Raw genomic sequence first — 27415 nt, 5'->3', positions numbered from 1 at the left:
TCAACCTAGGACGATAGATGAATGCTAAACTTTACACACTTACTAAATTTGAACTGTGATGTTTCTACGGACCGTATAAGGAGATGCTTCCTACTCTGTCCTGATCTTGATGATAAAGGCTGTCAATGGTTTTAGAAAAATAAATCTCTAGCTTGACAAACCTCTCTTTAAAATGCTTAGAAATTCTCTTCTACTAAACTCTCAGGAGATAGACGTAGTCGTCTGACTCTTAAACTAAGCTATCCACCCCACCCTTTGAAGTCTAAATTACTATAAATGAGCTATGTTAATAAATACAGCTAACTAATTGTGGTAGCTGATTTCTAAACCTCTCCCATATCATCTTACCTACATATAGCTCTGGCAAATTGCAAATTTGTTTGTACCCTAAGTTCCTTATGCTAGGAAAGAAGGTACCCACTGGTGCTGCTGGCCATCTATACTAGGACCATAGCAGACACAGTGAAAAGTAACTGCCTAGCCTTTACTGGATCCTCTACCAATGTTATATACCCCTGTCACTTCCCAACAGTATGAGGAGAATGGCCTTGTTAAAAGTAAATAAGGCGGGGCTGTAGATCAAAGTTAAATTCACTTTACAGCATGAGTAAGGCCTTAGATTTCTCATTCCTGTATATAAATAGCTAAAAGAACCAACAAGCCCAGAGGAAACAATAGAAACATGCCTTATAACTTCCTCTTAGTAGAAAGTTGGGTATATTGTAGTGTAAGATTTAAAATACTTTTTTCTTTTCAATTATCAAATGTGAATTTAAGCTGGTTTACTTTTTTTTTAAGTTCAGCAGAAAGAATAGAGTGAGAAGCCTCTTCTTACTCTAAGCAATCAGACCCCATCAGGCCCTTACATGTCACCTTCTGAAGGACCTCCCACAGAACAGAGAGAAGCCAGGGAGGCTCAAAGATCAGCCCTCAGGAAGGAAACATAGATCCAGTTACAGCATTGTTTCTGCTAATCCATAAAGTGAAAAGACTCTACATTTTGAAAGAGGCACACCAAAAAAGAAACAAAAAATGAAAAGGAAAGACTGTAGGGGAGACCAAGCCCTTGATTGACTAATTAGCCCAAAAGTACCTGTTTTCACTGGAATTCGCTGCTTTAATAGCATGGAGTTACAGAGGCCAGCTATCAAAGGGCACCACTTATCTAAACAAAACCAACATTTGAGATCCTTGTTTTACAAACCAAGAATGTTTGCTTGGTAAAAACAATTTCATATTTGCTTTGAGAGAGTTACGGCTCTTGGGAAATCTTATGAGAAAAAAAAATCTCTCAAAATAAACATCAACTGTTTCAAAATCAACACAGGAAGTCCAAACCACAGCCAAGTTTAAATCTCTGCTTGTGGATGAAGAAGGCACTCATTCACTTATTCATTCAGATGTCAATTACTTCTTTTTAAACATTGTCTTAGTATCCTAAGGGGACTTGACCATAGGCATTAGTGTAAGGCCATTTATCACTCTGAAACATCTGTAAGCTGCAACAACAAGAGAGAGGAGAGAGAGAGAGAGAGAGAGAGAGAGAGAGAGAGAGAGAGAGAGAGAGATGGAGACAGAGACAGACACAGAGAGACAGAGACAGAGAGAGACAGAGAGAGAGAGGGGGGGGGAAGAGAGAGAGAGAGAGAGAGAGAGAGAGAGAGAGAGAGAGAGATTCTAAATCACATGTTGCTAAAGCAGACTTGAGCATGGAATTTCCACCCCTCTCCCCTTTGATATTAATTAAGTACATTCAGCATTGCTAAGTGCTGGATGAGGGTGCACTGGCCTTCTCTCATCTTTTTTATTAGAGCTGTGTCCCCACTGATATGTCAGAGCACTTGATAGCATTTACTAATTTAAGCATTGGCTTTGGATATGCAAAGAAGACTGAGCTTGGAGCAAGATAGCCTTGGAAAAGTTGAGACTTTCTTTTCCCATTGATGTCCTGGAGGCCAGCAGACAAATAGCAACACCTATCTTACAGCATTGTTGTGTTAGACTGGATCAACGATCCGTAGCCTCCTCAACTGAGACTTGTTTTCAGAAACTTGGCTACGATGAGGTCACTCTTTAGAAAGCTTAGATGTGCGAAAAGACCCCTCAGCAAATAGGGAATGAGTGTGTCTAGGACACAGATGTTTGGTGAATAGATAGACAAAGAATGAAACCAAGATGACAAAATATGTTCTTGCTTTCTAACTTAACCCAGAAAAAACAAACAACATAAGAATTGCCAAACCTTAGAATCCCTTCCTGGTTTGTGAATATAAATTGTTAATTTGGATGAATAACAACACAACAAACCTTATTGCTCCTGTGATCTCAGTTTATGAAACACTCTCACTCACTACTTAGCCCAAATGATTGTATTCAAAGTATGAACCAGATTGAGATGTGAAATAATACAAAAAAAATATGCTTGCAACAACCAATTTTTTTAAGAAAATCTGATTTGCTTCAAAACAAAAAACAGCAGGAAGTAGATAAAGGTCCCAAAGTGACACAGGGTGTCCTATTTGTATAGTGAGGTATGGATGGCCCAAGTTAGACTGAAGGCCTTGCTCTATCACACCTCGCTAGGTTAAGACTTGGGCCAAATCAGCCAACCATTGTAGAAACTTTTCTTTTGACCTATGATTGGGAATGATGGTTACTGTACAGTCTTGTTAAGAAAGCTACAGTATAAGGCACCCAAGACATTATCACTAAATGTTCCTTTTCTGAGCATTTAACTCCAGGGATGCTTGACTAGAATCTAAAAGTAATCTTAAATATTTAACTCGTGAGACAATTGACTGGGAATCTATCTGTGTTCTTGGAGTCTTTAGCATTTAACTCACGGGATGGTTGACTAGGAATCTATCTGTTCTTGGGGCTGCACTCTGCCCTAGCCAAATCAGTGCTGCTAACCTGAGTCATTTTCACTCCTCCCTTCTTTCAGAGGCCTTGCCCCTTCTGGAAAATTTAACCATTTCCGACACTAATCCCTACGGGTTCACAGTTTCCTGGACGGCATCGGAGAATGCCTTTGACAGCTTTCTAGTAACGGTGGTGGATTCTGGGAAGCTGCTGGACCCCCAGGAATTCACACTTTCAGGAACCCAGAGGAAGCTGGAGCTTAGAGGCCTCATAACTGGCATTGGCTATGAGGTCCTGGTCTCCGGCTTCACCCAAGGGCACCAAACAAAGCCCTTGAGGGCTGAGACCATTACAGGTATTTCAATTCAAGAGAGCCATCGACTCCTCTTCCTGGTCCCTTTCTGTGTAGTCTGTCTACAGATCCTTGTGATTTTAACATTGTCTGTGTTTTCCACTTAATGCACAGATGTCCCTTGTTCTCTCGTGTCCTCCACATGTTTTCCCTTTTTTTTTCATTCTATTGAGTACTGACATCCCCCATCTTAGAAAGGAGAAGGTCGAAATGTTTCTCTTCAGTGTTCCAAATCCTTTAGTGTCCATGTCTTGCCTGTAGCTCTCACATGCTTACTACAATTACTTTCATTTGTGTTCATCCTGGCTGGTTCTCAGCTACATTTCAGCCTTCTCAAAAGAAATATACCAGTGAGTATATTTTGAAAAAGTATTTTAAAATCTTTTCTATTTCAAAGTCTCAACCTGTGATCTTAACCAACTTACCCAGTGGTCTTATCATTGGGAACTAAATGAAATGTATTATACTCACCTTAAAAAAAAACTAATATCAGAGAGATTCTTCAACACAGACTAAATCCATAATGTTCTCAAGACTAATATTTCCTACAGAGATATATTAATAATTTTAACAGTTGAAAAACTGTGTTTCCCAAAGTATTTCTAGAGAAAACAAGCACTAATGACTATTTAAAGATCTCATTTGATAACATTTCGTGTTCAGTTAAGTTTGGAAATAGGATCTTCAACCACCCAGGCTTTTCAGAATCTCTTACTGTCCATCTCACAGAGGGCGGTATTTCCCAAACTTGTTTGACAAAGGAATGCCTTGTAAAGGATAAGGAGAAAACAGGAATAGTTTGCTTTGAGCACACTTTGGGAAACTCAGCTTCAGATTTATTTTGACTGAGTTTTGTCTAGTTACCAGAATGAAACTCTGGGTACAAAGCATATATAATTATATCTCAGGGGCTTCTAAAGCCTCATCCTACCATCTAAATGGTAAACTAGCAAGGAAAGAAAATTCAACGGAAAATAATAGGAGTCTTCTTCCGGAGAGCAGCTTCCAAGAACAAAGCCAAAAGACCATAACATTTTAAGTCATTTTGCTTAGGCTTGGGGGAAATATAATCATCAGAATCATCATGGACAGCTCCACAGATCATTAAAGTTGGTTTATTTGTCTTTTCAAAAGGAAAAGAAACAGAGCTCACAGCGGATGGGCACTCAGCCACTGGAAGACAAAAAGCAAATGTAAACAAGTTATGGCTTTGAACTTGTTTAATAATGTATGGGAGGGGCCAATGCTGAGTCCAGATGTGGACCGATACAGTTACTTTTAGACAAAACTCACAGATGCAAGCATATGCTTGGCTTGTATTGAATGTGTCAACTCCATGTTTTCCCTCCCCTCCCCCTACTAGACTTTTTAATGTAGAATGGTTTTTCTTCCCGGGTATCTCAGGACACTCTGTCTCTGAAAACCGAGGCAGCACTGCATTCTGATACTCCACCAGAAGGAAGAGTTCGTGAATGGCTAAGTAATGCTCTGTCTCCTCCTTCTTCCTCCATCTTCTCTCCCTCTAGAAGCTGAACCGGAAGTTGACAACCTTCTAGTTTCAGATGCTACTCCAGACGGTTTCCGTCTGTCCTGGACTGCTGATGAAGGGATATTCGACAGTTTTGTTATCAGGATCAGAGATACCAAAAAGCAATCTGAACCACAAGAAATAACCCTCCCTTCCCCCGACCGTACCAGGGACATAACAGGTCTCAGAGAGGCCACTGAGTACGAAATTGAACTCTATGGAATAAGCCGTGGAAGGCGATCCCAGCCAGTCAGTGCCATAGCAACAACAGGTACTGTAAACAAACAGGTGCCATAGCAACAGTGGGACCTATAAACAAAGGAGAGGAAAATGGACTCTTCTTCCTGTAGGGCTGCATAATCACAAGAGCTCTGGAGTGAACCAGACAGATCCTGGTTCCTTTAACCATAGAACGGTTCTCCCAGACTGTGTGGACAAATCTCTGTGCCAAAAAAAAAGTGTATGAGTCCACTTACTTAGCAAGGTGGAGAAGATTCAGTGAGTTAATTCATGTAAAACCCACAACACGGGACCTAGGATATAGCAAGGGCATCACAGTGTCTCTCCTATATCATCATCTTGACAACTACTGGACATTCAAACACTTCCTTCTATCTCATAGTATCCAAGAATACAATCCCTTGTTCTTTGGTCAGATGTTCCAGTTGCACTGGATGAGTGAGGGTTGGTGGAGACGTGGAACCAAGGCCTGTGAGGATTATAACAGGCTTATAAAATGTCCCACATGAACTATCAATACAGTGGTTAGCCAAACTGAAGGATGGAGCTGGTAAGGCCAGCACAACAGTCTTCCTGGGGCTCACAAATAAGAGCAGACAGTGCATGTAAGAGACCTCTACAGGGGGAATAAGACCCTTTTTCCTATCGGCTATGCTAAGGAGAAAGGAAAAGATGGCTAGAACACCATTACTATGGTCATAAAACTTATGTGACTCTTTAGAGGGAGAAACAAAGACTTGAGACTGTGGTACTTTTAGAAACCGAGGGAATAGTCAAGATGGCATTACATAGAGACAGCGCCTGCAAAGGAATCTGAGGAAGGAATCAGAAAATCCCAAGGAAAGGATTATCACCGAGAAATGACATGCTACACACAAAGGATGTGTCTTCTGATGCATCAAGAATCTGAGGCCCAGAAAGCTGAAGTGCTGTGCCTAAGGTCATGCTGCTATAATGAGCTTATTGTGACAATGTGACTAGTTATTTTAATAAGCAAGATGACAGGTAACCAGTGGATGTATACACTGGCTGTGTCTAACACACACAGGGAATATTAGTTCCAACTTGCTATGTTATAAATGTTTTATTGTATGAATATGTAGGAGATGGTTTGGGTGTGAGTGTGTGTGTCTGTGTGTGTGTGTGTATGTGTGTGTGACTGTACATTTCTGTATCTGTTTGTGTGTGTTCACTTGCATGTAGAAGCAAGAAGTCAAGTTAACCTTAGGTATCATTCTCAAAGGCCATCTACTTTCTCTCTCTCTCTCTTTCTCCCCCCCCCCCCGCATGTGTGTGTGAGTGTACATGTAATAAAGACAAAGAAACAGATATATTGGGTGTGTCATATATATGTATATATATATGTGTGTGTGTGTGTGTGTGTGTGTGTGTGTGTGTGTGTGTGTGTGTGTGCAAACATCTGAGTATGCAGGTGCTCATGCCTACATGTGCACAGAGGCCAGGGAAGAAAGAAGGGTGACCTGCCTTATCACTATCTACCTTGTTCTATTTAGACAAAGCACTTTACTGACCTTGGAGCTGGGCTTTTGGCCAGCAAGCTCCAGGGATTTCCCTGCATATATGTGCACATAGTATCAGACTTATAAACTCATGGCCACTGTGTCTGGCTTCTTATGCAGGTGCAAGAGACTTCTACTCAGCACCTCACACTTCCCATGGAGCCAACTCCCCAACCCACCTTACTCTTTTACACTGTACCCCTGACTAAGACCCAGGGCTTACCAATCCAGCTAGATTGACAGGCCAGCAAGTTCCAAGGATCCTGTCACTGTCTCCCCCAGTGATTAGATTGCAAGTGTGACATCATGTCCAGTATTTTGCATAGCTGCTTTGCATTTGCTACACACAAAGGATCTCAGTCTTGTCTATTGGTGCATCAAGATGCTCACTTATGCAGTAAGCATGCTGCAGACTGAGCTACTGTCTCAGCACCACAAGATATCGTATTGTAACAAGAGACAGGATCTACCCACAGAAACTACAGCCAGTGCTTGTTGACAAGGAGCTGGTACATTAATGTAGCTGGAGGAAGGCACTGTTCTTTCTGCGTACAGTAGCCCCAGTTCACATAGAGTGGTTAAGTGTAGCTGTGCTCCAGAGTATCCCACCCTAACGTTGATCTCCAACTCTCTATGGCTGCCACAGAATGGCTCCAGATTAGAAGCAGGGACGATCTTGGTTTATAAGCAACTGCTCCTCAAAGTTCCAATCACTGATTTTGTTTTGCCAATTTTTTTTTCTATAAGCCCTGTAGTTCTAAAGAAAAAACAAAAAAGAATAATCATGAGTTGATTTGCTTTTATAAGAACAAAAGAAAAACCAGAGTCTGCTTTGTTAGGAAGATCCCTTCTTGGGGTCTTAAATTCACAGACAAAGAGAAAAACACATATGTGTATGTGCACCATATGTAAACAATGTGTTCATGTGTGCCTGCACACTCAAGCTCTAGGACCAGGAGAGGCCAGAAGACATGATATAAGCACAGCAAAGACATGCCTAACTTCACCTTCAGTCCCCAGCTTCAAGTGTGCCTTTTATCTGTTCATTCCCCTGTTCTCTCTCTTCCCTCAAACCACCATGAGCCCTCCTCAACAGCGACCTGTCCCTCTTACCTTCTGATAATGGTCTGCTGTGATTCCTCCTCGTAAGATATTTCTGTCTGGCTATAAGCTGCTCATCATTGAGTAACCAGAGCATCAAGGAAGGGAGTACAAGCTAGTGGTTAGCCTAATTCATATTAAATGACCAATGCAAATTTGTAGAAAGAGAACTGAGTTTTAAATGGTGGATAATTGCCAATAACAAAAGGCATTCATTATTGATATTGAAAGGCAAGTTTTTATAGGAAAGCAAGCAAAATCATTTTAAGGGTTTTTATCAAGTCCATGTATTTAACTACTGGAAGTTCTTTCTTTATTGAGTCTAATTGTGAAGAAATCATTATTACATAGGTCTCTCTAACTCTTGCATATGTATGTGTGCATGGCATGCATATGTGTTCACACCTGTGGAACCGTAGATGTTTGAGAGCTTCAAGTGCATGTGTGTTCAGGCTTACAGAGGCATGTCTTGCTCTAGCACCCTCCACCTTATATACTGAGGCAAGAGCTCTCACTAAAACCCAGAGTTTGATAATTCACTGGGTCTAAACACCTGAAGCTCATAGGAGGAGAGGAGATCTCTTTCCTCTGCTTCCTGAGAACTGGGGTTACAGACAAGTCATTGTGTCTACCCCACTTGTATGCGGATACTGGATGTCTAAACTCAGATCATTATGTTTGTGAAGTTAGACTTGTACCTGTTATGCCATACCCCAGCTCCCTTCCAACTTTTGAATAGGTATGACTCTAGTGTTCTGTGCTTAGCTATCTCTTATAGGGCTCAGGACTTGAGGACCCCATAGCAGAAAGTTACATACTGAAGTAGCATATACCTAGGAAGCTTTTTAGTATAAAATTATTAGGCCCACTGCTCCTGGAATTCCACAATTTCACTATTGTGACTTTGCTACAGATGATGCCTGGTGACTTTCCTACTACCTCTTGCAAACACATGCCCCTGAGTAAGTAGTGTATGTTGCTACTCATTCTTACAGCATATAAGACAGTGTAAATATTATTGCCATTGTTCAGATGAGAAAACTGTGGTCTGAAGAAGAAAGCTTTGTTTATAAGACACAGATTGTAAAATGTAGCATAACCGATGTCAGTCAGAGGGTTTCCAGTAGGAACAAGTCAGTGAATTGAGTAAGCAGAGGAAAATTCTCTAAGGTAGAGTTTATGTACATCATAGGGTCCCACTCTCAGCTAGACTCATCTAGTTCTTTCCTGGGAGGTGCCTTAAGGTTCAGGGTAGCCCTGCAGGAAAAGGTCACACAAGGAAGAAAAGAGAGGACAATTGGATCTAGTGAATTCCCAGCATGCCAGAGTCTATACCAAGGGTTTTACATCCATTATCTCCACTAATCCTCCAAACATTCCTGTGGGTACCACTTTCTCCATTGGAGGGATGTGGCAACTGAAGCTCATAGAAGGGAAAAGACTTGTCCCAGGCTGCCCAGCCCCTCAGTGGTATTTGAACAATTAAGATCTTTTAAATTGCTCAGACTCTGTGGCTTAAAAAAAAGAAAAGATTTTCCATGGACAGGAAGAATAATAAAAAAAGGAGGAGTAGCCAGGTAGTTTCTAGGTCACAAAAAAAATGGGTAGGGAAAAAATTCTCTCTGAAAAACTCTACATGCTTCCAGGTTTAATGACCAACATGGGCTGAAGCAAGGAAGTGACGAGGAAGCAGGCTCCCTAGAGACTGGAAATTGTTTCCTGAGTTAGTATGGTCAGCTGAAGCAGGCAGAATTCTAAGCCAAAAAATACACAGAGAAAAGCCAAAGGAAACCAGATTTGGGCAGGAGAAATGAAGGCTACAGAGCTGTCCTCTGGTCACGGGCTTCTCACTGGTGGACCCAATGTCCACTGGTATAAGTTTAGTTATGACCTGACCTTGCTTCTTGGCTTTGGATCTCCTTGAAGATACATGAGTGGACTGTCAAAATTAATTTCCAAGTGAGCTTAATTTCCAGAGTCCAGGTTGCCCAGTGCAGTGCTCCAGAAAGGTCCCATCAGAAGAATGTTAGAGAAGGCAGTCTTACTTTGGTCCTTTGTATAATGGCTACAACTGAATTTTCAGCTCATGGGTGTCCATATGAGGAATAAGCCTTAAATCTGGAAAGAACCATGACCTTTTTCACCTTACCATTAATATATATATATATATATATATATATATATATGAAAAATGGTAAGAATGAAATCAAAGAAAACTATTGGATCTGTAAAGTTACTGTCCTCTGTGGAATCAGGCCACCATACTACACCCATCTCCAGTAAAGCCAAATGCCCACAAAGCCCACAGTCACCTGGTCTGCATGGTCACTGTACCTGCTGTGAGTTTTCTTTCATGACACAGGGTAACTATGTATCACACATTCTCTATCCCGAGGCTTGGTTCAGTCATCAACTCTAGATACTAAAGTCTTCTGGGCAAGGAATCCAGGCAAAAGCTACTGATGGACAATATAGGTAATGCTTCAGGGTTTCTGTTTTGTTTTCTCCTTGACAGCCATGGGTTCTCCGAAGGAAATCATGTTCTCAGACATCACTGAAAATGCAGCCACAGTCAGCTGGAGAGCACCGACTGCTCAAGTGGAGAGTTTCCGGATTACTTATGTGCCTGTAACAGGAGGTAGGGGACCTGGAGATGAAAGAGGGTGGGAAGAACGTGCAAAATTAGGGTTAAATCGAAAATGAGACCCTGCTCGTTCTTATCACGCCCCCTCCAAGCATCATGGCTAATGAAAAACCACTTCCCTCCTTCTGAGATCATCTAGAAAGATGCCCTTTGTAAAGACATTTTGGAAAAAAAAAATCTTGGGAAAAGTTACCTTATTAACACTCTTTGTGGCCTTCAAATTGTAAAAAGCTTTCGAGGAAATGGTTCCCTAGTATTTTTGAACACAGGAACAAGGGAATTTATATAAACAATCCTTTTTCCCTTTGATTACAGTCATCTGGAGAGCTAGTGTGAGATATGGGTAAGGTTTTGCCCTTAGGAGCTATAGCTTGTCTCCCACAGGACAGAAAACTGAGTCTTAGCAATGCTAGAACTAACTTGGAACACACAGTCTGTAATGACGACCTCAGGGAAGCATAGTCTGAATACAACCTAGCGGGTAGTGGCTGCCTCTTGTTGGAAGTTTGGAAAGACAGAGTGGTTGGTAACAGCGACACTAGCATCTCCACTGGGCATTTGGCCAGCTATATCGCAAACTCTTCATCAGTTCTAAAATTCTAAGAAATATAAACTCCAGACTTCCCAGTAAATCTAAGAGCACAAATTTAACTGGAACCATCTTTTTTTTTATCATGACTAAAATCTCTCCAAGTAATGGGTCTGTCTGTAGCAGCTTAAGTGAACCCAATGAGTTTAGTAGCTTGGATCTATGCTGTATTGTGAGCTTCCCATATAGTTCATGGAGAGAAAAGAATAAAGAAAATAAAATTTGTGCAACATGCCAACTCCTTCCCGAAAGGAAACTTGCCATTTTTAGTATGCTGTGACTTCATGATTTTTTCCTTTCCTGACTGGGTTTTTGGCATCTGCACCAATGGAAAAAGCATTATACAAAAAGTAAGGTCTGTTCCTTCATGCCAGAGGGTGGGATGAAAGGAGAGGAACTCAAGAGAATGAAATTGAATAAAGATATAACTTCATTTCCAAGTTGGGAGGCCCGGTTTGGAGGCCATGACAAGGAAGTGTGGAAAAGGCTCCCCTGATCTTGCTTTTGATAATCTCCAGGTCCCCCATCCATGGTGACCGTGGATGGGACGGATACTGAGACCCGACTGGTGAGGCTCACCCCTGGAGTGGAGTACCACGTCAGTGTGATTGCCATGAAGGGATTTGAAGAAAGTGATCCGGTCTCGGGGTCTCTAATCACAGGTGTGTACCCCCTGATCAGTGTTTCATCCTTGCCCTCAGCATGATGACTCATAACTGAGAATTGCAAAAAGCTTGCTTCTGGAGTCTCAGTGGAAAATAAGCTGGAATTAGAGCATCCAGCCCCTCCCTCTTGCTTATCCTTATCCACTAAAAACCTGGGTTGCCCCAGAGACATCCCGAATGCCCTCTAGCCTCCATTCTTTCTGCTACTGTGGAAAGGGGTGGAGTAGAGGAATCATATGAGCTGAGACCCTAAATCTCCCATGTGCTAGCCATGTGAGCTGTCAGTTAATTTCTCTAAGGTCCGATGGACTTCTCTGCAAAATGGGCACGATTCTGCTTCCTGCATCAGTGTTGCAAGGTGTCAGTAAGCATAAAGACATCTTTAACTGTCACCTCACTCCTTCTCCTTATTGCCTGGAAGCATTGTGAACACCCCGTGAACACCCCCAGAACACGTGCTTCCGCAGATATGGGATGATGAGAACTATGGCCGCATTGTCCTCTGTTTGTCAGCTGCTACAATTAAGGCACTGTTGACAAATCCAACGCAGTTTATCCTCACTGCAGTATTCATTCCCAGCCTGTAGAAGAGGCACCTGAGATATGAGGAAATTACAAAGCAACATGACTAGAAATGTGGAGACAAACAAGGGTTACTCGGACCAACCCTATCAAGCATTTAAAATGAAGGTTGTTTTCCTATTTAAATCTAATTTAAGAATAATGGTTGTTTTGTGAGAGAATGAAGTGGAAAATTTTGCTTCAGAAGTCTCTGTCCCTAAACAATTTATCCTTTGAGATAGAACAAATTGTCCAACCCAGTCTATTCAGTGATCCGAAGAATAGGCCTCCCAGAAAATTTCAAAAATATACTACTTCCATACAAGAGTTGGTAATGTACAATTAAAACATCCCATCTGGACTCAAAGTCCTGTCCACTGTCCACTTGGGCTTCTGTTTACCCTAAGAAATCTTGCATTGATGATTCTCCACAGCAGAAGATACAAAAGCTGGCTGTGTCTCCTCCCAAGGCCTCATTGTCACGACCAGTCAAAGAAGGATCTGTACACATGAAAGAATAAGGAAGACACTTTGGAGGGAATAATTTTGACTCCCTGATACTGGTTTGTTACTTCCCGACTCTTCAGCCAGTTCCCTGAGGCGTAGGTACCAGTCTGTGGGCTGAGCTGCTTCTGATGGCTGCCCTGTCTCCTAGACTCCTGAGGGAGTAATTAAATTATTGTTACAAAAAGTAAGAAGAATGACATCCCACATTCAGGTCAACTTTTAAGGAAGAAACTGAGCAAGCAATATTCTCCCTTAAAAGAACCCAGAGATTAAGACCCCTGGATTATCCTTTGACAATACAGGTCATTTGAAAAACAAACCCCAAAGGCCAGAGAAATGGTTTATAGTTTTATTTTAAGAGCATACACTGCTCATATTTGAGGCTTCAAATTTAATTCCTAGAATCCATAACCAAAGCCTTGAACAGCTGCACTTAAATGTACACACCCTGTACAGATAAATACATATCTTGTATTAATACACATTTGTCATTGTCTGAGACACTCTTTGTGTGTGCCAACAACTCATGATCCTCCTGCTTCCTCATCCCAAGGATTGAAATAACAGACTAAAATCTTTTACAGGTATATCATTAATAACAAATGCTGAGTGCTTCCCCTATCATGTCTCACAGACGTCCTTCAGTGAAGTGGCCTTTCCAAAGTCATAGAGGCACAGGAAAATAAGGCACAGTAGAATCTGAGCCTAGAGATCTCCACATTATTACCTATAAGATCCCCTTAAATAAAGATATCAACCAAAGTCCAGAAAAGCCTTAGGCAGTAGTAACCATACAAGTTTCCTCTATGTATGTTTGTTTATGTTCCTTTCATGGACAAAAGAACAACATGAGTCCTGACAATAACCCTTTTCACACATTAAGCTCTGTTCAGGAACTGCCTACCCATAGCACCACTTACAAGTCAAAAAGAAAAAGCCAGCCAGTACTATCATGCCCATTTTACAGGTAGTGAAATAGAGACCTAAAATGACACAATGACAAGGAAAGGAGTCGTGATATAAGCCACGTTAGCCTGTTCCACGAGCCTGACTCTGAACCCATAAAAGCAAGTGTCCTCTGATATTATCCTCTAACATGATGAACTCTTCTCCTGTATTTCTTCCAGCTCTCGATGGTCCATCTGGCCTTCTGACAGCCAACATCACAGACTCAGAAGCCTTGGCCATGTGGCAGCCAGCCATTGCCACTGTAGACAGTTATGTCATCTCCTACACAGGGGAGAGAGGTAAGGTCCTGTCCCATATTCTCTACACTATGATGAAGGTTTGTCTTGCTGCAAACTCCTCCCATTCCCCCTTCAATATGGCAGGGGTTGACAAAACTGTACTGTAAGAGCCAATAATGTCTTTGCCTAGCTCCATTGTATCCTCAAAAGACTTAGCTAAGCCATTCAAGTGAAAAGAAAAATGAAAACCAGACACATTTGGAGCTTTGCATGTTTTGCTGACCCGTCCCACCTTGCTAGACTCTTGAGTTACTTTTCTCATTGCTGAGACCTAAAAGCCAACTTGAGAGGGAAAGGGTTTACTCTGGACTCTAATTCAAGAAGATAACTCCAGGCATATCAAGAAAGTACTGGCAGCAGTAACAGGAAGCTACTGGTCACAAAGTATCCACAGTCAGGAAGCAGGAAATGGGGCCAGGGATAAAAACTTAAAGCCCACCTCAAGTGGCTCACTTCCTTAATTAGGCTTTACCTCCTCACTATACTGAAACCTTCTTAAACAAGGCCACCAACTAGGAACAAAGTTTTCAAACACATGAGCCTGTGGGGACATTTCATATTCAAAGCACATCAGGAAAGGACAGACTCTCAAGAAAGTAGCTCTAATCTTTACAAAGAAGGTTTCCAGAATCTCAGGTTTTAACCAGATGGTATCAAGAGGTCCTGGGCTGTCTAGCCTTCTCAGAAGCCATGGGAGGGCCTTACAGAAACGAACTTGATTGAAAGACTTTGCTTTCTCCCCCTCTTTTTTGCAACCATCTGTACCAATTTACCCAGCAGGCAAATTAAAGTCTTGCTGAGACCATCAACCAAACACAGCCACCAGGAAGTAAATCAAATGCAAATCAAATGAGGAAAAAGACTCTCTTTCTCTAATCCTGTTCATACATTTATGATGAGCTAGCCTAGAGAGGACTCTGTTATTTCATTTTTCAAGTTTCATATTTTATGGCTCAAGACTACTTGGCTTTCACTGACAATGTTACAGGACACCATAACACATGGTAGGGGTAGGGATGGGGCTCTGAAAAATCTTACTTTAGCTCTGGCAATACCCCGAGTTTCATGAGAAAAGAGGTGAGGCAGGAAGAGAAAATTCAGTTCACCCACTCTCCTCTGTGTTTATTCCCTGAAAGGAAATTCTTCTGAGACAGGGAGGATGGTATCATCTTCCCCCAGGTATCAGCTTATGGTTGTAGAGAATGATGGAAATTTTAGATCAGGACTATTCAAGGCCTGGCTAAAGAGGGGATGGCAGGGCTTGTTGAGAATGAGCCAAAGTGACCCAACTTGGACAGTTTGCCAGGGACTCCTGTTTTTACAGGTAAAGTTCTCTGCCTGTGAACTACCAATCTTAACAAAGCAGGATGGGCTTCTCCTATGATTATAAATTCATTGTCAAGGCAATGAATCCAATAGGCCTGAAAGCCATTGGTGGGCTCCATTGTTCATCGCTGTCACTCCTCAGCAGAGACAATTTGGTAATCCTTGATTGGGCAGCATTTGGTGCTTTGTAAGAGGAATGATGCACAGAGAGAAAGGGATGGGGCTAGAAGTGGCATAAACTGAATTTGAGCCTGAGTACCCAAGACTTGGAGATGCTGCCTGCAACTCTCCCAGAGCTCATTCCTGTGCCTCAAGTACACTCTTCCAGCCAGTTTATCACACCGCATGGAACAATGAGACAACATCTTCCCATCTTTCCAATCTGTTGCCTGAAAAAACAAAAGTCATTCTCTATATGACCCACCTTTTGTCATGCAAGTGCTCAAAAGAGAGAAAGGTGTATGAGTCACCTCAGAATCCCAACCTTCTTTGCTGTGGGGTCACTGAAAGGTTGTGTCTTAGAAGGAGGTATATGTGCTGTTTGTCAAGGGGTAACTTCCACATGTGTGTGTTTTATACTAGTGCCAGAAATTACCCGCACAGTGTCTGGGAATACAGTGGAGTTTGAACTACATGACCTGGAGCCTGCCACAGAGTACACACTGAGTGTCTTTGCAGAGAAAGGTCACCAGAAGAGTTCTACCATCGCTACGAAATTTACCACAGGTACCAAATTACCCAGGGTGGAAGTCCTCCTTTCTGAATTGCCCACCCACAGCCTGCATCTTAAACCACATCCCCTCCCCTACTCTTCCTCCCTAAGTGGCCCTTGCAATGTAATGACATCAGTATGAGTTAAATTCACCAGTGCCCACTCAATCAAGACCCAAAGAAGCATACCATTTCCCCTTGAACTGAAATGACCCAATGGATGAGAAAAGGATATTTAAAGGAAGGCTTCGTAAGTGGAAAAACACTCCCTTCTGGCTTTATACCCAGCATTTAATGATCCATGCTCCAGGCCGGGAAATCGTTTTTGAGAATTTTTCAGGGTAGTTTTCTTAGACGTTCATTGGGATTTTATGTATTGAGATCTTTTTACAAGTTCAGCATTTGGGGAAGTAAAGGATTGTCCCTTCTGTTGGGATGAGGGCCAACACTGGCACTCCTCAGTCCTCTCAGTGAGAAACAATGGTTCAGTAATGATCTTCACAGCTCTGTCTTTCTCCTCAAGTCCAACAGAAACCACCCAGGAATGTGTGAGTCTTTCGGATTCTTGAGGTGATAAGACTCATATAAACTTTGACTTTGGAGGTTGATGGTTCAACTTCCCCATCTATAGTGAGGAGGGATTCTTGCCTAAGGCCATGGTCAATGTTAGGGAACAGACCTGAGAGGCCAGTTCTCTTTTTGCTCTGTGCTCTACACCTGCTAGCTCACTTGCTCCATACTGTCTTCTCCAGACCTGGATTCCCCAAGAGAATTGACTGCTACTGAGGTTCAGTCAGAAACTGCCCTCCTCACCTGGAGACCTCCCCGGGCATCGGTCACTGGATACCTCCTGGTCTATGAGTCTGTGGATGGTACAGTCAAGGTATCTATCTGTAAATCACACACTGCTGTGCAAAACATCTGCATAAGCATCAAAGTGGGAAAGGAGTAGCTGATACTGTTTCTTCACTCCAATACAACTAGAAGAAAGAGAGAGAGAGAGAGAGAGAGAGAGAGAGAGAGAGAGAGAGAGAGAGGAAGAAAGAAAGGAAGGAAGGAAGGAAGGAAGGAAGGAAGAAAGAAAGAAAGAAAGAAAGAAAGAAAGAAAGAAAGAAAGGAAGAAAGAAAAAAAGAAAGAAAGAAACTGTAGAGACTGGATGTAGTACCAGATCTTGTGAGTCACAAACCGCATGTTTGCCTTTCTCCCATTAACTAGGCGCAAGCTATCTGAGAGACAGCCAAGATCAACAGCAGTGTTTTTATAAGACTTGACATTTTAGGAGTTGAGCTCATGGCCATCTAATGTTTCATTGAGAAAGTACCAACAGCTTCTTCTGCATTTTTGCCACGTACAGTGTCACCACCTGACCTACCGTGATGGAGCTCACCACATCCTTGCAATGTCACTTGATAAGACCAACTATAGCTATCATTACTATTACCTGTGTTCTCTCCTCCATGAGCTTTTCTGTGTGTCTAAGCTAGGTTACTTATTCTCTTCATAGTAAACTTTTTGCTGCATCTCCCTTGAAATCTGTGGATCTGCTTCACTTGAGCTAAGGAATACATGTCTCTACCCATATTACCTTTCTCCTAGATTTCATTAGTTTTGTTTCTGTGGTCTGGTCTCCCCTGTTCACGCTAGGAATTTCTTCCCAATGTCTTCTGATCCTAATTTATCCTTTCATACTTAAGTCAAGAACAATGAATCTAATGAGGAGTTCAGCTGTACATAAGGGTTTGTTGATGCTGGGCTTTGATGTAGAGATCAGCTGCTGTGTACCTGGCAATTTGTGGAGGCACCCCGTGGTGCTTAGGCTCTTACTGTGCAAGTGTTGCTTGCTCTCACACTTCCAGTGTGGTACCTTGATCTCCTCACCAGCTGTTCCTGGTGGACGTGAATCCAGAGGCTCTACTATAACTCAGATGCTCTAGAGAGTGAACCCCAGCCCTGCATCTGTTCTTGGAGGCGACAAGGAGAGTAGTGAATCAAGCTATTCCTCATGCGAAGCTTCCAAAGTAACTGAACCTCTCTTGAGCCACACACCACATTGCTTGCAAAGGCAGCTGAGCTGTTATACCCAATGCATCAGAAACTTGCTGGATGCTTCCCTGTATGTCAGCCAGCCTGGGGTGGTTCTGCCCACTCCAATAAGTTCCTAGCACTTCCTCCTCCCTCCCGTTCACTTTTCTAGCATATTCCTTATACTTGACTCCTATTTTATAAGATATGAAAACCACATAGAAGAATATTGGTATTTCTGGTCTGCCATGTTTACACAAGTTAGACACATTTCTAGCTTTTCTGGAGTTGAGACACAGTGAATGAATTCACAGTCTGAACTGAAGCTGGTCCTTAATCTTCAGGGTGTTAGTGCCCATACCTTTAAGACAGTGCATTGCACTTCTAGACCCCCAAAGTCTTCTGCAGGTTTGGGGGTCTAGAATTGTGCTTCTCTGGATCATGAGCCTCATTTCAGACTATTCACACTTAGACAACTGAACACAGAGGCAGAGAGCTGAATGCAAGACTATGCTCAGACAATTAGATAAGACTTGCTTTGTTCCCTGAGAGTTGATCCTTCCCCAGCAACCAGAGCTGATGGCTACACAAAGGTCACTAGATCACTGGCATTAAGTGAACACACATAAATCATGGATAAGGTGGTAGGAGACTTAGAGGATATGATACCATCCTCTGCCATCAACAAATTATGGATTGGGAACAAGTATCTCAGTTTCTGGGAAATTCAGTTCCCACACTGTACAAATATACGTAACATAACACAACTCCAGGAAGTCCCCAGGAAGGGAAAGAACCTTCTAGTGGTTTCCACACTGACTTATGGACTAAACAGAATCAACTTTGCCCAATGAATTGTAGAGATATGAATTGTGTTTGTGTTGCCATGATGGAGGAGGAATTCCAGTCTCAAACACCAAGGTCATTTACTAATAAGAATGGGAACCTAATGAGGATCTAAGACACAGTGAACCTTAGGAACTGAGCCCAAACACCAGTCTAGAACCCAGGAACCAGCCATATACATAGTTAGTGTGGGCCACACATCTGCCCCTCCTGGGTCATCAGCTCAAGCTTTTATCCTGCCCCACCTACTGGTTTATTAACATCATCTTTTGACTCAATAGTTCCTCAGCCTGAGTCCTAGTTTCTCTAGATATAAGCCTGCCTCCCCAGCATGTGATAATTCAGTTACTCTATGCTGAGGCCTAGGTTATCAAATTGTTTTAAATGTTGTGATAAAGGCTAAGCCCTCTTCCAGAACTGCTGACATAAATGGCCTCAATGTCTCTTGTGCAATCCACCTTACCATCAGCTTAAGCTTCTTAAGAATCAACAGCTTAAGCCAGTTCAAAGCCTCTCAGACCTCCCAACTCCTTATTGTTGATACATGCCAAACTGCATAACATCCCATTAAAGGTGTTTTGTGATCTCTCTTTGCCCACTTCCATTACCTACCCCCACTTAAAACTAGGGATAATTGATGCAAAGCAGTGATTCCGTGTTATTTTAACTTCCCCTGCCTTTCTGATCCCAGAACTTTTATTTACACAGTACTCTTGCTATCTCAGACATTCCAGATATACACTGGAATCTGGCATGCAGTAGGTACTGGGAGGGTTTTTGTTAAGTGAATATATGACTGCATGAGCCAGGGAAAGGGAGCATCTCTACTGTGAGACTATCTGGGACAAAACTGATTCTTTTTCCTGCCCACAGGAAGTCATTGTGGGGCCTGACACCACCTCCTACAGCCTGGCAGACCTGAGCCCATCCACCCACTACACAGCAAGAATCCAGGCATTGAGTGGGTCCCTGAGGAGCAAACTGATCCAAACCATCTTCACCACAAGTAAGGGGTTCAGGGAGGAGCACAGTCTTAAGATCTGACCCCGTGACAGCGAATCAACCTTCCACTTCCCCTTCAACTTCTAGTTTACATTTTTGAAACAAAAATCTCTTAAACAAATCAATTCCCTTTTAGTGCTTGGAAGCTTGGGGAATGCAGATGTAGGCATCCTAGTGAAAGGGACACAGAGCTAATGAGAGCTCATCTAGATCCAGTCCACAACACCATATCCTACTGGATACAGCTTAGAAGTCATCTACACTCCATGGGCCTTACTTTCTTCATCTTCACAATGTGATTAAGAAAAAGATAGCCCTCCTTCACAAGTATCTCATGTGAAAAGCTGACATATTATGTTTGTATTCCTAGCTCTGACTGTGACTCTTCTACTGTTAAGTTTAATATAAGCTCTGTTGTGAGGAGTAAAGACTTAAACAAGCAGGGGCTGTTTGCCTGCACAGATGAGCTAACGTCTGTTCTGAAAGTACCCACCTCCTCCCTCCACTCTAAGAGACACTCTTTCTCTTCACCCTGCAGTTGGACTCCTATATCCATTCCCTAGGGATTGCTCTCAAGCAATGTTGAATGGCGACACCACCTCTGGCCTCTATACCATCTATATAAATGGTGACAAGACTCAAGCACTGGAAGTCTACTGTGATATGACCTCTGATGGAGGTGGATGGATCGTGAGTACCATTATAGATCATGACTGGTTTATAGAGCTCTGGGACAGGGGCTTTGATGAGGGGAAATGTGTACTCTCAAATACACATGCGTAAGGTAATCCTTGTCATGTAGAAGACTTTCACAATTGTCTATTTAAATAGAAAGTAGAAAGCAAGAACTGGAGACGTAGTTCAGTTAGTAGAGCACTTGCTTGAAATGTACAAGGTTTTGAGTTCACTCCCTAGCACTACAGAAAACCAAGAATAAAGCTGGTAAATGCCTACTTGAATTTGGAAGGTGGAGGCAGAAGGATCAGGAGTTCAAGGTGATTGTAAAATATCAGCTTTGAGCCATTCTGGGATAACAGAAAAAGAGGCAGAGGAGAAATTCTGTTATGAATGGCAGTGACAATCAAACCTACTAGTTATAATAGCCAGTACTGGCTGAGTAGTTACTCTTTATCAGACACATGTTAAGAATTTCAGGACTTATTTTAATCCCATGACCATATCAAATGTATAGGATAATTTTTTATCAATAAAATTTGTTTGTAGTTCATCCCCTCCCTCTCCCAAACTTTTCCTCCACTGTCAGCTTCAGTGTGATGCATTATGAAGAGTGATGAGAGGCTGACGTGCATCGATGTCACCAGAACTAAGAAGCATTATCCTTTCCTAGTTTTCAGAGCACCAAGATTTGGGGAGGGGAGGGGCATGATGTGCTCAACATCACAAGGCAAATAAATAAGCAATGGTGGATGCTGGGGATGGATGGGAGTTCTTCCCTCAGTTTTGTGTTCTCCTTCCAAAAAGACATCTTCTCTTCCCTTCTATTACTTAAGTAGCCATGTTGTCGTAGGTTTTCCTGAGACGCAAAAATGGACGTGAGGACTTCTATCGAAACTGGAAGGCCTATGCCGCTGGGTTTGGAGACCGCAGAGAAGAATTCTGGCTTGGTAATACAATTCTGAAAGTTTGTGACAGATATGCCTATTTCTGTTCTCCTGGTCACTTGCCCTCCTGAAGTAAGCAATGGGGAGAGGAAAGGATTAGAGTGAAAGAAGTTTGGTAGGAGCCAAAGAATGTTGGAATAATTAAATGTTCCAGGTCATAAAAATAAAACATTATCAAACCAGGCCTGTGGACCACCCTTGCATTCAGTCAGACACTAAACCAATTATGGAACCAACCTCAGTGCTGGTCTGAACTGCTTTCCTCAAGCTCCAGACACTGAGATGGGTCTTGTGGTCACAATCTCTCACCCAGAACATCCATGCAAAGAGCAGAATTCTCATCCTACTCATTACAGAACAGACCCTCAAGGACATTGCATGGTTTACTCTATGACAATCTAGCTAATGGATAACTACACTGTCGTTCAAAATTTCCAAAGTTAGTACTACAGGGCCATCCATCACGGACACTTCAAAGCAAGCCATGTGAACAGAGCATTGTTCTCTGCACCACTGCCTGAGCCCGAGACATCCCATCCCAAAGTTCTCCATTGCTTCATGTTGATTAGGAATGTTAGAATGTACGGGTCATGTCCCCGGGCTTATCATCTTTGATCTTCAGGCTATAATAGAAAGTTGATAAGCAAAGGTATTGAACTATTTTCTTCTGAGGCTCAGAAAGATGAGATTTGTTTTGTCTGCCATCATACCAGCAAACAGAGAATGTTTCAAGTTTGCCCAATATGTCCCACTGTTGAGTGTTCCCCTGTTTCCTCGGTCACCTGCAATTACTTACCAGACATTGCCTGACATCCACAGGACTGGATAACCTGAGCAAAATCACAGCCCAAGGGCAATATGAGCTCCGGGTGGACCTACAAGACCATGGGGAGTCAGCCTATGCTGTGTATGACAGGTTCAGTGTTGGAGATGCCAAGAGTCGCTACAAGCTGAAGGTAGAAGGATACAGTGGAACGGCAGGTATGGGGCAGTTACACCGTGAGTCTGGAGTCATGAACTTCCTATGGATTTTCTCGCTCATCACTCCTGTTTCTGAATCAACAGATATCTGAATGTCTTCTGGATGCTAATCCAGAAGAGCTATCATGAAAAGGGTCTGGGCTAACATCTGCAACATCTGGTCTCTGAGATGTAGAGTAGTCAAGAATCATGTCAACTATGGTTGAATTATAATGACTCTCATTTTAAAAAAATGTGTTTCTTGTTCTTTGGTAGTAAATAGTTGTAGAGTGGTGGTAGGAAATGGTCTTTCAAAAGCCTCCATCTTCACCAGATGCTTCCTTGTCGTGGGCATATGATGTCTCTGAGAATCTGCTAATGTGTCAATTCTGATATATTGGGATGTCACAAGGAGAGGTTAAGATGTGTTTCTTCTAGTTCTATGGTGATGCACACATTCCTGGCATGGTTAGTCTCTTGATTGTCAAGCAACCTTTTGTTCTTCACCTAAATTATATCCCTAGTGTGCTAGATTATGATTATGTGATACCCAGGCTATCTGAAAATATTTAATGACTAGAGGTCTTACTTATGGTTGGAGCCAGATACCTTTGTACACAAGAAACACGCCCACTTATACTATTTGGGAGGGGATAGAGGTTTTTGTCTTTGACTTAAAGTGGCCTTTGTACAGCCTTTTGGCTCCACATTAAAGGAGAAACTAATAACAAAGCCATTCTTTTCAAGTCTAAGAGGTGGTATCCTTCTCTGTAGGTATTTTTCAACTATAAGAACCATCACAAATGTCTTTTAGGAAATGGGATAAAGATGAGAAAAATGGCTTGGGAAAATTCAGGAAATTTCAGCTCACAAAGGAGCGTGTGTGTGTGTGTGTGTGTGTGTGTGTGTGTGTGTGTGTGTGTGTGTGTGTTTCGGGAGAGCAGTGGAAACAAGGAGGGGCTGGGTCAAGAATGCAGACTACCTCATGTAAGCCATGGCCTCTTTGGGTGGCCTGATTTTATGATTATTTAAACAGGAGACAGATTTGTGACCCCTATGGGAGCCCCTCCAGAAAGGAAAAAGTCTTCACCTTTGACTAATAGGTGCCAAAGCCAGGTTGCAGTGAAAAGGACACAAAGCTCCTTTGAGAGGCAATTTGGTATGATGGAAGAGAGAGAACCAGGGGTGGAAATTATTTTAGTGCTTACATGCCTCAAAAAAAAAAATCTGACACTTTATCACCTGACAATGAATACCTCTTTAGCTGAGATCATGTCAAGAAGGAAGGATCTTGTTACATGGCAAGAAAATCTACCAACCAACAAGGATTTAACTTATGTTCACTTTATATCTCTGGTGAAGGAGTACACTGTGGTTTTTCCCTTCCCTCAGAATAATTCTTTCTAGCTTGTAGCTTCCTGCATGCTTTGGTGATAGTGCCTCACAGGAAAGTTTCATCAATGTCTGCCCACTCTCCTGTATGTTATGAGTATCAATGTTGGTTAAAAAGACTCTGGAGGACCTTTGATAGCTTGCTCTAAGATCTCAGCATCAAATACTTGGATGTCTTAAATTGTTTGCACACAGCCCTATGGCTTGGGAGTAAGGAGGACCCAGACAATATTCTTAAGTAGCACTATATGAAAACCAAGTTCTTAGGTAAGAATCAGACAGCACCAGCCTGGTAAACACTCTTTTTAAATAATTACAAGATACCCAAGCTAGCTGACAATATTTAGTGACTAAAGGTCTTAATTATGACTATAGCCAGATACCTTTGTATATGAGGGGCATGCCCACTGGTATTATTTTTGTTTTGTTTGTAAGTTTACAGGGTCTTATTATGAAGCCTATGGTGGCCTCAAACATGTGCACTCCCTGCCTTAGCCCAGCCTACCACATGCTGGGATTACAGATGTTCACCACCATGCCTGACTCACACATCGCTATTAAATGCAAATTTCTCACCTTATCCTCATAGGTCTTTTATGTAAAGCAAATATAGACAAATCATAAACAACAACCTTAGCTCTTTGTATGCCACTCCTACCTGTCCAGAAAAAAAAATACATAGCTGGTATCAGAATAGTGCTGTGGGATAGACAGAATCCACGGGATGCCTGCAATTTTCAGAGGAGAAAATGAAGGTTTAGAGGAAGCTCAGCCTGTGCCAGGTCACAGTAAGAAAGGCAAAGAGATGGACTTGAATGGAACTTTCCAGAACCACCTGCAGCCTTCTTTCTTAGCATATAACAGTGCTTCTGTCAAAGATAAGTCTTGGGGGCGGCTTTGATCTTCAGTCTAGTCTGAGGTTCAGTGCCAGCATTCCTAAGGATCTTTCAGTTCTAGCCTTTGATTCTGCCCTTGCCAACCTCACAAGACTTTGATTTGGGGGGAGTCTTTATTCTTTCTTCTCTTTTTTTCTCAATCAGGTGACTCCATGAACTATCACAATGGTAGATCCTTCTCTACCTATGACAAGGACACAGACTCAGCCATCACCAACTGTGCCCTGTCCTACAAAGGAGCTTTCTGGTATAAGAACTGTCATCGTGTCAACCTGATGGGCAGATATGGGGACAATAATCACAGTCAGGTGAGTAGTCTGACAAGTCTGGGGAAGCAAGATGTGCATAAGGAAAGGACACTTGAAGTAGAAAATGTGTTATCTTCCAAAACAGTGAGAAATCTCAATGACATGGAAGATGAGCTAAGATTAAGAAACAGCACAGTGTAACTCTTAAAGAGTCTAAGGGGAACCACTGTCCAAATAGGTCACAAATTTAGAACTTTCCCCACAGAGAAAATTGCTGTTAGAACTCTGTAAAGCTGATGAAAGGGGATGCTATTCAAGGGAAACAGGGATGATATACACCCTGGCAGAGCACAGACCCACAAGCATCTTCATAGTCGCAAGAAGGACCTAGGTAGAAGGCATGAACTTCAAATCCCCTTTGCTTTGCAAAGATACTCATGCCCTGTGAAAGCTGACCTTCCTCAGGTCCCAGAATAATATTGGAAGCATACCCAAAGCCTCATATGCGTAGACCCCCACCCTCTGTTTTTTCCACAAACCCCATCCAAGTCTAGTACAACTCCCATCGTAGCATATTTCTGAGCTCAAGAAAATACAAATCACATGCAGTGAGACTGAGGCCCACAGGAGTTGTTGTTCAAGACCCTTTATCTCTTTTACAGTGTGTGTGTGTGTGTGTGTGTGTGTGTGTGTGTGTGTGTGTGTGTGTATGTGTATACATGGTATATGTACGGAGACACACACATTTAGACAGCAATGTAGTCTGCTCCCTCCTCTCACCTTTTTGTGGGTTCTCGGGATATAACTCAGGTTTGAGAGACAAACTCCTTTCCTTGTTGAATCATCCCCTCAGCCCTCACACGGATGTGCTGCTCTGCAACCCTAACACTGCATGTCAGTCTGCAATGCTTTTACTCTACCCACATTCATTTTTGCTGTTCTATGCTAGACCCTTAGTAAAATACCCCTATCAGTATCCTGTGAATTAACACACACACACACACACACACACACACACACACACACACACACACACACACACACACTGCACCCAGCTGCTCAGTAACCTCATCTTGACCTGAATTCTTACACCCTTTTTCTTAAAAACAGAAATTAATGTCAGTTACCATTTTATTTCAAGATGGCTGTCCAAGGCTCTGCCTAAATCGTGATGACTCCTAATGATGGGTAAAGAATTAATTTAGATTCAGCTGGCCCTTTTGAAAGGTTTTACACACAGGCCAGCAAATACAGAGTCAAGAGACAGTTGCCTGTGAAATGCCAAGTGGTTATAAGTTGGAACAAACCCCTTTGTGTTTTGATGACTAAATGGTGATGGTCCATGAACATGTGTCCAAATGGAAACTAACCCAGAGGGCTCTGGTTTTTTTTTCACAGGGTGTTAACTGGTTCCACTGGAAGGGCCATGAGTACTCAATCCAGTTTGCGGAGATGAAACTAAGACCCAGCAACTTCCGAAATCTGGAAGGCAGGCGTAAGCGGGCATAAATCCCAGGGACAATTTGGTGAGAGAGGAATGGGGCCCAGAGAAAACAGGATTTTTACCAAAGCATCAATACAACCAGTCCAACGGTGAAGCTATCCTTGGGCATTTGATGGGCATCCAAGCAGACCATGGATCACTGAGGCACTGACGTAGGCCCCTCTGCAATTACTTCCTTTGCACCAAAGACAACAGTCTGCAACTAGTTTCTGCTTTTTTGTTTGATTGAGCAAAGTCTCCTAGCGACAGCAACACCGTGATTTTTACTTCTACTGGGTGGTTCTGGGAATGGGAGAGGGGCGAGCTGGCTATCCAGCGGACATAGTCATTTTCAGAGCCAGCTATATTCTACACAAAGCTGTTCAATTGTTATTGGTTGGGTCGCAAAGATAAAACATACGTCATTGGAGGTTACCCCTTGCCCTGCGCCCCACTGATGTTTTGTACATTTCCTACAACTGAAGCCAGAAAAATGATATTGTTTAAATTTCAAGGACATTAATATTATTAATATAATAATGGTGATGGTGATGATGATGTTGAAAACTGAGGACTTTTAAAGAGACATTCCCTTCCCAAATGTGTCTGGACAGTACCTGATTGTATTTTTTTGTTGTTGTTTTTTAATAAAAAGCACAGTACTTTTCAGTCTGGCTGTCATTTTGATTTTCATTGTCAAGTCTGAATTTGGCCAAAACCAGTCTATCAGAACAAAGAGAGGGATGCTGAAAAGGAGAGGGAAGGGGTCACAGGGCTCAATTCCAGGGAAGAAAAGAAGAGAGAGAAAACAGGAGGCAGAAAGGGAAATAAACTAGAGCTTCTTTCAACTAGAAAGTTGAAAGAACTTACATCCTAAGAAGGAACTTCGTGCTTGTCATTTTCATGGTTGGTGTTTTTCATTCTTCATGATTTATGTTTTAAAGATGCCTTGATGTCTATTTTCTAGTGAAGTCTGGAAGTTCTATCATGAGAAAAAGATTGGGAACATTGGCAGACCTCCCAAACTCAACCAAACTGCCTAACTTCTATGAGCCTCAATTCTCTGTTCTGTAAAGGAAATGCCCGTTTC

The 27415-nt window shown here is 42.3% G+C and overlaps 1 protein-coding gene and 1 long non-coding RNA gene across 12 annotated transcripts in view; one reads left to right on the top strand and one right to left on the bottom strand.

Annotated features, from left to right (window-relative positions):
• Positions 1-26994, top strand: part of Tnc (tenascin C) — an 84858-nt gene extending 57864 nt beyond the window's left edge. For 6 of the 11 annotated variants that reach the window (XM_008763754.4, XM_008763755.4, XM_008763756.4 and 3 more), the window contains 13 exons: positions 2945-3217; positions 4741-5013; positions 10119-10241; positions 11355-11498; positions 13697-13816; positions 15725-15868; positions 16606-16736; positions 19596-19728; positions 20263-20414; positions 21253-21349; positions 22166-22327; positions 24739-24902; positions 26241-26994. In XM_008763754.4, coding sequence (XP_008761976.1) covers positions 2945-3217; positions 4741-5013; positions 10119-10241; positions 11355-11498; positions 13697-13816; positions 15725-15868; positions 16606-16736; positions 19596-19728; positions 20263-20414; positions 21253-21349; positions 22166-22327; positions 24739-24902; positions 26241-26351 — 2027 coding nt within the window. In that variant the 3' untranslated portion in view covers positions 26352-26994. The remainder of the gene's footprint in view (positions 1-2944; positions 3218-4740; positions 5014-10118; positions 10242-11354; positions 11499-13696; positions 13817-15724; positions 15869-16605; positions 16737-19595; positions 19729-20262; positions 20415-21252; positions 21350-22165; positions 22328-24738; positions 24903-26240) is intronic. The other 5 variants (XM_063287067.1, XM_039109147.1, XM_008763758.4 and 2 more) reach the window with 2 other exon arrangements.
• LOC134478997 (uncharacterized) lies at positions 4420-5064 on the bottom strand. Its single transcript, XR_010051835.1, has 2 exons — positions 4910-5064; positions 4420-4812 (listed from the first exon to the last, which is right to left on the bottom strand). It is a non-coding gene; the product is annotated as an uncharacterized LOC134478997 (long non-coding RNA).
• Positions 26995-27415: the final 421 nt, after the last annotated feature.

This window comes from Rattus norvegicus, chromosome 5 (genome assembly GCF_036323735.1).
Source record: "Rattus norvegicus strain BN/NHsdMcwi chromosome 5, GRCr8, whole genome shotgun sequence".
Classification (NCBI taxonomy): Eukaryota; Metazoa; Chordata; class Mammalia; order Rodentia; family Muridae; genus Rattus; species Rattus norvegicus.
This window is presented reverse-complemented; position numbering and strand designations above follow the sequence as displayed.